Raw genomic sequence first — 12,252 nt, forward strand, 5'->3', positions numbered from 1 at the left:
AGAGGAGGCAAGCCTGGATGGGGGCATCTGAGCCAAAGGGCAGTTCCAGACTGGGAAGGGAGGGTGCCAGTGGCAGGTGGGCGGGGCCACTGGGGAATGAAGGGAGACAGGTGAAGCCCCCATGCAGTTTGAGGGAAACCCCGAGTCAACCCACCAACCGTTTTCCCCGATTTCTGCAGCACGGGAGGCCGGCCGTGGGAAAGTGCGTCCCCTTCCCCGTGCCCCTTCGCGCCTCTCTCCTTTTCCTTTTTTATCCTTTGGGCCCCAGGCACAGGGAGTGAACAAAGCATGCCCCTCCTCCTGACACCATCCTCACTGGCCCCACCTGGCCCGCCTTCACTGATGTAATCAATTCTCCTGGTCAAAAGCCCCTCGCCCCACACAGAGCTGGGGCCTTCATGGCTCCCCCATGGGGGGCGGGCTCCTGTGACTGCAGGAACAACGGATCAGCCCTTTGCACACACACACACTTTAATACTCCCAAGAGCCCAACAGAGGACACCGGCGGGGGGCGGGGGGCCCTGTCCAGGGTCACGAGGCCAGAGCCCCAGGCCCTGTGGGCCCACAGCCCTCACGGCAACCGGCCGTCCTCCACCCACCGGCGGGAGCTTCACAAGAAGCAGGATCAGCCTGGGCTCCCACCCTACCCGCCCCGCCGACTCCTGGCGGCCGACTCGTCAAGTTCTGCGGTTGGAGTGGCAGTTCACGTAGCAGAGGAGCCTGGGACAGGCCAGCGCCCACTCTGTGCGAGCCTTGGTCTCAACTCCCTTGCTGCGTCGGTACCCAGACCCTGACCTCTTGGCACCCACCCGGGCTCCGTGGGGGAGGCAGTGTCCACCGTGACCAGGGCACACTAGCTAAGGCTGCTGGGAGCTGAGCCTACGCAGAGGGAGGGAAGGCAAGGATGCAGGAGAGTGAAGCCGGGACATGGGGTTGAGTGGCCGAATGGCGACGGGTGATCTGCTGGCAGCCTGCAGGCTGAGGCAGGAGTGGCAATCAGAGAGCAGGACGCCCAGGGACAGACTGGAGGGGGCGGGTGTCAGTGAAGACAAGGCAATTTGGGGGCAGCCATGGCAGTGCATTCAGGGGTGGGGTCATCAGGAGGAAGAAGCCAAGGAACAGACAGGCCAGACGGGGGTGGGCCATCCTAGGACAGATGCTGAGGTCACCAGGGGTGGTGGGGAGCCTGAGGCCTGGCACTAGAAGGGGGTGACTGCAGCAGAGCGGGGCTGTGGGGGAGGGAAGATGAGCAGCCCAGCCCCTGGCCCACGGAAGGAGGGTGATGGAGACAAACCAGCGCTGGCCTGGGGGGCTCCCACGCCCCCCTCACTGAAGCCTCAGCGTCTCCCACCCTCCCGATACAGGTCCTGACTTCAGCCGAGATGGCCAGGCCTCCTGGGGCCGCTGCTCCCCCTGCCCCACCCTCCACGGGCAGGCACCGCCCTCTCCCTGGTCTGGGCGTGTGCCAGGAGCCCTCCCAGCCCCAGGCCCGCTCAGATGACCCCCCGACGCCCCCCCCGACCGCCCTCCCGGCCTCTCCTGGGGGCCAGCCGAGCGCCCACTCCCCTCCTGCCTTTGGTCCCTGGAGGGCGGGTGCCTCCTCCTCCTGGACTCCGAGGCTGGCCCCTGGTCCCCCTGCCGGCCCCTCACGGTGGAGCAGGCCTCCCATCTTCCATCCAGGAAGAGGAAGCTCCTGAGGCCCAAGGTCAACAGGCCCAAGGTCATGTGCCCTTCGTGTTGGTCGAATGCCAAGGCCTTTCCAACCACCGTGTCCCCTCCCCCTGGCCCGCGGCGGGCATGGGGGCCATGGGGTGCCGAGGCGGAGGGCCCCTAAGCTTCCCATGGCACTCGGGCTCCCGAAATGGCCAGGCGTCTCCAGGGGAGCTGGCTTTCGGGGGCCCGGCACCTCGACGCCGCGCACGCGGGCACCTGTCCCCACCAGCCCGGACACGACCCCCCGCCCCACCCGCGGTCCCCCCACGGCCGAGCTGTTCCAAAGCCGGAGGTGCGAGCCAGCGTGGGACCTGGGACCAGAGCCTGAACTCGCCATGGCAGAGCCTGGGGTGCGGGGGAGTGGTGGGCAGAGCTGGAGCGGGTCTCTGGCCACCAGCTCCGGGGACACTCGGGGGATCCAGTACATAAGCAACACGTTGCAGAAGGCAGGTCGCTTCCAGCCAGGCAAGCACACCCTTCCTTGGGGCCTCCTGCCCTGAGGCTGCCCTCCCTCCCCAGCCCCTTCCTCTCTTTTCTTTCACAGCACCCCCCATACTTATCTTTTATCGTCTCTTGCCATCTCCTCTACTAGATGTAATCCTAGTACCCTTAGTTAGTGCGGTCCCATCAGCACCTGAAACGGGGCGTGACACATCATTGGTGCTCAGCGGTATGAATAAACCTGGCAATTCAAGGACAGGGAAGCTTTGGAAATGAAAACCTCCAAGAGGGAGGCAAGAGGCTGGAAAAGTAGGTCGGGGCTGGGGCTTAGGGTTTTACCGGGTACAAGCAGGGAGTCACTGCAGGTTCCGGTGCGGTGACAGCTCCCACGCTGGAGCCTGGCACGGCAGTGATGGCAGGCTGCAGGGGCCAGATCTAGGAGCTGAAAAACTGCTGGCAGTGGGAGTGCCTGGAGAGCCAGATCCAAGACCAGGAGATGCTCTCTTCTAAGAGCCAGAGAGGCTGCCTAGCTGGGAGCCCAGAGGCCATGGCGTCCACCACAGACAGGGACCAGGGCTTCTTTGAAAGGGGGTTGGAGATGAACTCAGGCTGAGGGTTCTGGGGCAAACAGAGTGCCGCTGGGAGCCAGGTAGCCTGGGCTTTGACTTGCGGCTGCCCGAACCTTCACCAGTGCCCCTCATCCATGGCATGGGGTGATCTGTGGAATTCCTCTAAGGGCAGTTTGGAGGAATGACTGAGAGGGTGTTCACAATGCCGGGCACGGTCCTGGGCACAGCTCTCAACAAATGGTATTTTCGCCGGGTGGAGGTACAGGCACGTGCAAAGGAGGGACACTGGTCTCGCTGTTATCTGGGGGTGCCCACAGAAAGCAACGCCAAAGCCCTCACAATCCGAGGTCCTTCCCATCTCACGCCTGAAGATGCGCAGTTTTTCACCATGGCTGCTCCTCGGCTCAGCTCGACCCTGGCCCTTCACTTAGCAGTCTGGGCCTCACGTGGACGTGCCTCCTCAGCCACATTCTGTCAGCAGCCCCTCCATCATTAGCAAAGAGGAGGTAAAGTCACATGAATTAAGGGGTAATAATAAACCTTGATCTGCAGTACATAAGTCACAGGAGCCTGGCTGGGTGAGGGTGGGGGAGTATTCCGTTCCCCAGTCCCTAAATCCTATCTAGTTCTCAGTATATTTACCAAGTGTTAAAGAGTCTATCTCAGTTTTAGTAAGCTTTTCTTTTTGCCACAGAAGCTTCCAGAACTAACACTGAGTGAGGGTCATGGACCCAAGTGCATGAGAATTTCATTTGGCTGTGCCCTCTAAAAAGTAGGTGAGGGCTTCCCTGGTGGCGCAGTGCTTGAGAGTCCGCCTGCCGATGCAGGGGACACGGGTTCGTGCCCCGGTCCGGGAAGATCCCACATGCCGCGGAGCGGCTGGGCCCGTGAGCCATGGCCGCTGAGCCTGCGCGTCCGGAGCCTGTGCTCCACAACGGGAGAGGCCACAACAGTGAGAGGCCCGCGTACCGCAAAAAAAAAAAAAAGTAGGTGAAGGGACTTCCCTGGCGGTCCAGTGGTTAACACTCCACGCTTCCACTGCACGGGGCACAGGTTCGACCCCTCGTCTGGGAACTAGGATCCCACATGCCGCATGGCCAAAAAAAAACCCAAAAAAGAAAAACGACAAATTATAATAATGTTGCTGTTTACTACGGCCTGAAACCGTGCTCTGGGTCTTAAAGGTTCTGAATTCTTAAAAAAAAAAAAAAAAAAAGCGGGTGAGGTTCTCATTTAAACTCCTTCTGGCCCATTAGTCCATCTTGGAGTTGAGGTTATGTTATGAAAGCATTTCTTAACACAAGAAAGATTGAATCCTAGGAGTTCCCATTCCTGTGCCAGAAGGAGACCCACAAGGATCTGCCCCGGGCAGCCGAGGCAGCGGCAGACCAAGCGGGCGCTTGCGGCCAGTGGTACTGTGTGATGCAACTCAGGAAAAGAGGTGGCTCAGAGATTGCGGAACAAACAAGAAGCACAGGCGTTCAAAAGCTTAACAATATTATGCGTTTATTATAGTTTATAGAGCCATGTTACACATGCTTGGTGCTTCAAACTGAGTTATTGTTAAATGTTTTTCTGGATGCAAAGCCATTTGATGCGGATGCCTTAAATACTATTAATATTTCTGCATCTATGACCTATGAGCTAAGGAAAAACCAAGGACAATTCCAGAAATGGCAAAGAACATTTAAGAAAAAGATGTACATGAGACGCAATGCTAAGTCCTTGAACCAGGGCCTACAGAAGTTACCAGAAAGTGAATAAAAACAGAATTGTTCTATGAAAATAGTTTAACCAATCACCATCTGTAGATAACAGAGCCTCATACCAGTTTTGGATGTTGTAGAAAAAAGGTTATTGTTTGGTACTGATGCCCTTTCCCCCTCCATACTGTATGCAGACATCGTGCAGCCCCCTGATAGAGCAGCAAACAGAATACAGCACAGCGACTGGCCCCCTCCCTATGACATCCCAAGGCTGTTTCTTACGGCGTCTGAGTGCCTTGAACGAAAAGCAGTCAATTTGATCAAACCTGCCACTTTGTGGAAAACCAATCATCGCGCTTTAGATGAATGTGATGCCACCACACCCACCTTCCTCTGCGGACTCCCCGAATGCTGGCTGAAGACCTGGGGGCCCGGGTGACCAACCTGTGGAAATTTTGATTTGCCTGCTGACCTAACGCCAACGTTCTATCACTTCCGGTTTTTCCAATGGGAGCGCATGAAGTGTGCCAACCGCACGCCGCCCGCCCCTCCCATCAGGTCTCCATCCAGCCCCAGCTCCAGCAAACATCCTCTCCGGCCCTCCGGAGACCACTCGGTCATGAGGACAGACACCGGAAGCCTTTGGCAGGACACGCCCACTCGTGGAGGGCCCGCCCCTCCTGCCTGCTGCCGTGGCTCTGAAGGGCCCGCACTTACAGGCCTTCAGGCAACCAGGGAACCCGAGCACAGTCCGCACAGTCCGGGCAGTGACAGTCAAGGCCCATAAAGGGCAGGAAGCTGCGGTGCAGGAGACCTAGCCAGCCACGCAGTCAAGTGCTTCTGCGCAGGCGCGAGGGACCCCGAGGCCACCCTCTGTTAAGTAGAGGAGCAGACTGTGGAGCGCGCGACCTCGGCTGCGAGGAAGCACAGCTTGGGGGGTCGCGCCTCCTCCTCAACCTCTTGGGGTCAAAGTTAGGGTGGAACACACCTGCCTGGACCTGCCGGGTCTGAGCTCTGACGATGTGCTGCACTTGCACCGCTGCCAACGGGAGCCAGGGCAAGGGGCTCTGCAGTCAGGTGCCCGGGAGGCCACGGTCAAGGCCATCCAGTGGCAGTCACGGGGCGGGCGGGGGGGTGGGGTGGGGCAGGGAGAGGGAGCCTCGCGGTGCGGCCCCGGCGTCCAGCGGACGCCCACGAACCGCTTCAGCTCTCGCCACTTCTCTGCCCTCTGGGGTCCTTGCTTTTGCTGGTGGTCAGATGTCAAGAATATAGAAGGAACTGAGGATTAGTAACGTGGCCTTACTAAGCATGCTGATCCCAAACCAGAAGAACCAGACACAAGAAGTGATCCGTGTTCCCTTCCTGTAGTTGTTGTGCGGGTGGATTATCAGGGTTCCAACTCAAAAACGTAGAGAGACCAGGGCTTCCTGCGCCACAGACACCGATCCTGAGGTTAAGGTACAGTAGGTAAGTCTGGCTAAGCAGCGCCGGCAGCAGTAAACCTCCTTAAAGAGCTTCAACAGCTGCTCAGGCAGAGCCGCCGGTCTCTACAGGCGCCCTTCTGAATGAAGGGTCTCATAGATCATGAAGAAACAAACCAGAACTCATCAACACCATCAGGCGTCCAGGGTACTATCCAACGGGTCTCGCTTTACTCAAATTTAGCAAAATAGTCGACATTTAAAAGAATGTACGTAAAAACCAAATAAAAAAAACCCACAAGAACAACTTTGATTTTCCTCAAATCCGCAGGCCTTGAACCTAGGCGCACAGCACACAAACACCATATGAAACCAACAGAGAGCTCAATGTCACCTTGGAAAATAAATGTCACTCTGGGGTGACAGTTCTTTATACAAATATTATGCTTCCCCCTAAACCCCTACCACCAAAAAAAGGGGAAAATAATAAGAAATCCAAAAATAGAAAACAACATCTTGTTAAATGTAAACTTATCCTCTGGAGTTTTTATATATGCTAGAAACATGCATTTATTTCAGCTCAGATGTAAGAAAATATGTCTATCAGTATTACTTATAAATCAGATTAATCCTCAAAACAATTGACTCACTGTGAGAACATGATTTTAAATTTTAGTAAATTACATCTTTACCAAAATTATAAATTCTAACCACGAGCAAAATGGGTATGTTATACCCAAGGAGAACTACCCCTACTCTGTAAGCTGCTGCTCATTCACCAGTTTCCTACACTGCCGGTGTTGAGTTGAGAGTGCTCTGTCAATGAGGAGCTTGGGCATTACGTTTTCCTCAAACGCCCAATGGAATGCCTTTCACAAATTAACTGCAGATTGAGAGCAAACGTGAACAGAGAAAAGAGTCAAGGGGAGCGATGGCTATTCCACTCAGAGACAGAAAGGGACAGAAGAGATGACCAAAGGTATCCCCCAAGGGGTCAAGGCACAGAGGAAGAGGGACCTCCCTCCAACTCAGGAGCCTGGCTTCTGTAGGTCATGACATGGCTCTCGGGGCTGCCGGGGAGACTTCCCCACAGCCCAAGTCTGTCTTGCCGTGGGCCCTTGGGCAGGAGTCCTGAGGACGGTGCCAGGACCAGGCTCCAGTGTGGCACAACGCTGGGTGAGGGTGACGCAGCTCCAGATGCCTAACGCAGCCAGCCGGGGACTGCTCACCCGATGGTGGGGTGGGGAGGGAAGCACGGGCACTGACACCACGGGCGGCGGTGGAGGCCTCTGCCCCAGGTCTAGTCAAAGAACCACAGGTTCGCACTGGGACGCTCAGCTTTGAAGGGGACCTCCGCCATGGCCTTACCTCTCTCCTGACTGCCAGATACAGCAAAGCCTGGCTTACCCAGAGAACAGCTGGGGTCTTCTGATTAACTCAGTTCCATCAAACTACTCAATGGATAACAGATTCTGAACAAATAGAAAAGTGTCTCAAGTTAAATTTTTCATCTATGATTCAGAAGGCACTTCAAAATTCCGGAGGGCCACAGGGTCACTGTCATTAGGTCACCAATCCTCCTGTATAGGACCAATGGAGAAGCTGTAAGAGACAGGGCTCTGTTTTTGACCTGATGATGTCCTGGACGTCTTGTACCTGAATCTCTGGTATTAGCTAGTCCGTCAATTACTTTGCAGAGTCAAGCATACAGCACAAAGACACACAGTATGTTTGCATTTTGAATAAATGGGATTTTGCTGTATCATGGCAGTTTATAAAACAGTCTCATGAGTTTGATATTTGACTCTAAGTAAAATCCAAAAATTATAATCGTACATTTAAGAGGTCACAATGTGAGAGGTAAAGTACTCATTGAGTACAGTTTTCTTAATAACCGAATCACCTTGCCAATCTGCACTCAGTATCCATTTGTTTAGAAGCACAAAAGTAAGCTACTGGCGCTCAACTGCTACAATGTGCTAGCGCTGCAAGATTCCACTAGATGGAGGAACCAAGGCTCTCAAACCAAATCGCCAATAACCATAAGCGTTTCCTGTTAGACAAGCCAGGACCTGCGGGAGTTGCCCTGAAGGCGGCCTGAGCAATGGAAATGCCTCGTCTCCCCTCTGCTCGCATCCGCGTCCCCTGCCAGGTAACACCTTACCTTGAGAACACACACAGGCCAGGGTAGCACAAACTGCTTCGGTCACACGTTTGCTGGGGGAGCGAAAATCAAAATCCTATTACCAACGGGCCTGGCGTGGGGTACTCTGAGGTAGTTCCTTAACTCGGGATGCCTGTTACCTACTCTCTCAGAATTCAGTACACACGGGAAGTATTAAAATAGCCATGCATCGCTTTAATCACAAGTCACTGGAATTGAGTGCAAAATAAAGGAAACTTGAGTTGCTTTATTTAACTTCCAATTTCTGGGAGGCTCAAGAATTATAATTATTCTGGACAACAAAAGGAAATAAGACTGTGCTTACAGATCTTTTTCTGCCATATTCTTTCTGTAGGATTGCTATTTTATTGTTGCCCTTTCTGTTACACGGCATGTACACATCAGGTGTTAAAAGGTACAATACATTCTACGACTGAGCACCACTTTCTGTAACTGAACAGGCAAAGAAATTACACTGAACATCAGCATCTGGCAGTATTTTTCGGAAAAAAAAAAGTGACTAAAATGGGTTTAAATTGATTAACACTATTAAATCACATCTAATATTTTGATACTACATGATTCAATACAGCTATACGATACAATTATACAAAATGTGTTAACATCAAAGAATACAACCAAAATTAAGATAGCAAACAAAACCTATATAACTTTTTTTTTACAGGAAAATACTTTTGAAGTATGCATGTAACTGCCCATTCTTTTAAAGAAAATCTACTGCAAGCAAAGTTATCAACCTCCAGAAAAATCACACATAGCATTACTAAGCATATCCCCAAAAAGTGTACAATATGCACACTTGGAAAATACAAAATTAAAAAATTGTAAGCAACAGGTGAGCTCCATATTTATAAGAGTGTGAAAAGAAGTCCCATTTTTAGCACTGTTGTATAAAGAATTGTCTTTTGATGCGAAGTTCATGAATTGTCCTCCTGTTGGGACCACACTTTACAAAAACACCGTGTTTTTGAAACGAGATTACAGAGCAAGATAGAGCATCTTAGCAATGTCATCTTATTAAAGTTTTTTTTTAAATTTTTACTACTTTATCAAAACATGTCCCTTGGGTATGTAGGATTCATTTTTAAAATTCTTTTCTAGAAACAATATACAAAGGAGAGGCATATTTATTCCCAATCACACTCCTGGAAGATGCTTCCCGAGGCTGAGAAGGGTCTTCTCTCTCTTCTTCTCACTGGTTGTTTTTGGCCTTAGCATGTGTTAAGATGTGAGATTTCAGGTTAGTCGACTGAGCAAACTTCTTATTACAACCGTCGAAGGGGCACACATAGGGCCTGTCTCCGGTATGGATTCGCACATGTGTGCGCAAATTGAAGTCCAGTGAAAAGCGTTTCCCGCAGCCTTCAAACGTGCACTGTCGAGGAGAGACCAGAGACAACCCGCTCAGACTCCGACTAGGCCCGGGAGGGGGCAGCTCACTGCTGGGGGGAGAGCAGCCTACCTCTTCTACCTCACTCGCTCCTCCCTGCCCCTCCTTGCCCTGCCCTGCCCTGGGGGGAAGCTTTTGAGATACAGTCTAAATTAGGGGGCAGGGAGCTGTAACTCGGCCCAGACAACTCCTAGGACCCATGCGTAGCCCTCATGAATTTTTAACTACAACGTAAAAGAAACATTCAGCAAAACAGCAAGAATCTTCCTAAATCTTATGTTAGGGTCCTAACATTTGTGTAAATATTTCAAATAATAAGAGGCAAACGGTTAGGAAGGTTCCTGGTGTCAAGTATCAAAAAGAACCATGTGAGATTTACCAGCTGCACTGCTAATTCGCTCACTTGTCCATGGGCTTCTAAAAACAAGGCAATAAACACTATTTTCAAAGTTACTCTCTTACAGCAAAAATTTTAGAAGTTCCCTGTCAATTAGCAGTTCAATATACTCTAAAAAATAAGTTAACTACAGCAAGTAAATTGCTTTAATCCCGCAGTGAACACATGAGAACTTCTGTTTTAGGCTTGCTCTCGAGCAATCCCGTGTTTCTCCTGACGCCAAGTACACTCCAGAAACACCTCGATACATCCCGTCTCTGGTACCACACAGATCACACGCAGCGGAGGCGAGAGCTGGGGCAGCCCCCCGAGTGAGTCACCAGGACCCCACTGTGGCCTCTCTGGGCGGCGTCTCTCCAGCAGGCTGCCGCCCTGGCCCTGCCTACACCTGCGGGGACAGCGGAGGGGAGGAGGGCTGGCTCTACCTGAAAGGGCTTCTCTCCAGTATGAACCAGTTGGTGTCGTTTTAGTTTTGAGCTCTCAACAAAAGCTTTGCCACACTCTGCACAGACGTGGACTCTGGGGCCGTGGGTGTGCAGATGTTTTCTCATGGCAGAGTTATCCCTGAACATCTTTGTGCAGCCCTTTGAACAGAGAGAGAAGCTTAGTGGTTCACACTGCAAACTGTTACAAACGATTCTACCGCCTGACAGCCTTCACTGACACAATACAACGACCCTCCCAACCTCCCCACATACATTTTACTTCATATTACAGTAGAAATATTATTTACGACAAAAAAAAACCAAAAAACAGCTGAAAAAGGCCTTAACATGAAATGCAAACTTCTGTTTTACAGTGAGGAAACTGAGGCTTAGAGATGTCTTTGAGTAGACTTGCCCAAGGTCACGCTAGTAGTAGGAGCCAGGCTGGGAGTAGAACCCAGACACCCTGGCTGCCGGCTACACCACGGCCGCCTCACCCGGCTATGCCCCCAGATGAAGTAACAGAAGCACTGAGAGAAACGGAGTTAAGATGACGGCAGTCCACCACTACCTTTGGTGGGCCCCGTATTCTGTGCTGCAAGAATGGGCTGTCATTCTCCATCGCCTACTGTTCCCTCTTCTCTCTTTGCCTCTTTCCCCTTCTTGACAGAGAAAGAAGCAAGAGGGTCTCCAAGGAATGGCAACTACAGAAGAAATTTATTTTGTGAGACACTAGGAAAAGAAGCAGGTAAACTGATACCAGAGCGGGGGGCGGGGGGGAGGTAGATGGGTAGGCGATACTCGGGAGAAGATGTCCTGCGCCATTTCTTCTGCAGTTGTTGCCCAATAATGGAGTGAATGGGGAAATGATCAGACAGCAGGACAGAAGGACAGCACGCGTCAACACTGCACAGCTTCACAGGCAAGGGGGGCGGGGGGGAGGGGGCGGGGCACCACAGATTTTTCACCTTGACCCCTAGGCTGAGTTTCCATCCAGAAAATGGAATTGGGAAAAAAAAAAAAATCTTTCTGGGAAAGAAGTACAGAGAGAAGCTAGAGAGAAGACGAGCACTTAAGGCATAACTGTTTTCAAAAGCTTATTAGTATTTGGCCTCGACAGAAATGCTTTTACATATCAAAATTTCCACAGCAAGAACATTAAAAAAAGAGACAAAAAGAACTTATGGGTGCACAGCCATCAGAGATGAGACCACGAAAGTAAATTTATCCTTCTCCAATTGTTGTTGTCTTTTTAAATTTTTTACTCCATTCAAAATCTCTCCCCTCCTGTTTTTCTGTACCACCTACTTGATACTTTATTTTCACCTCCAATTACGTTTAAAACAGACCCAATCAATATCTCAAAGTACTTTTTAGGCTGTCATTAAAGACTAATAAACAGCCACATTTGAAAACAATTAAGTACTCCCTAGCAACACACAATTAACAGGGTAAATTAAAATTGCGAAGGAAATGATGAAGTCTTATTAGGGTCACTTCAGCCACATCCAAAAAGATTTCCAAATTTCCATAAGGAGCCCACAGTCCCATAAAGGTCCATGGGTGAGGCACAACCAATGCCTTAAGACTGACTTGTTTAACAATCCAAAAAGAATAAAATCCTAACAGAGTATATTCAGTACAGTGATAATAAAAACACTGGCACCCTACAGTAACCCCATTTAATGGTACTTAAATTTAAGTGGCTTTATGGAACAACAATACTTACATCACAAGATACAGTCTCTTGAATTTAGAAACCAGATTATAGTTTCTCACTGAATCTCAACTATGAAGATGGAAACAGAAAGTGCGATTTCTTACAGGCTCTCTAACTTCATCCACAGTAATGCACACCTTCCCCCTAGCGTTACTTACTTTATGAGGGCAAGCTATTGTTCTTGGAGCATCATCTTCTTTAATTTTTCTTGGCTTCATTCTTACCAAAGGGGGGGAAAAAAAAGAGAGAGAGGTTTGTAGGAATGGGTAGACTCATCTGGCATAA

At 51.1% G+C, this 12,252-nt stretch overlaps 1 protein-coding gene across 1 annotated transcript in view; it reads right to left on the bottom strand.

Moving 5' to 3' along the window:
- Window positions 1-4,230: 4,230 nt before the first annotated feature.
- Window positions 4,231-12,252, bottom strand: part of YY1 (YY1 transcription factor) — a 30,299-nt gene continuing 22,277 nt past the window's right edge. The window contains exons 3-5 of the mRNA XM_082648755.1: window positions 12,126-12,186; window positions 10,248-10,406; window positions 4,231-9,410 (exon numbers count right to left, since the gene is read on the bottom strand). Of these exons, the coding sequence (XP_082504881.1) occupies window positions 9,228-9,410; window positions 10,248-10,406; window positions 12,126-12,186 (403 nt within the window). The 3' untranslated portion in view covers window positions 4,231-9,227. The remainder of the gene's footprint in view (window positions 9,411-10,247; window positions 10,407-12,125; window positions 12,187-12,252) is intronic.

This window comes from Grampus griseus, assembly GCF_964374135.1.
Source record: "Grampus griseus genome assembly, chromosome: 2".
NCBI classification, from domain to species: domain Eukaryota; kingdom Metazoa; phylum Chordata; class Mammalia; order Artiodactyla; family Delphinidae; genus Grampus; species Grampus griseus.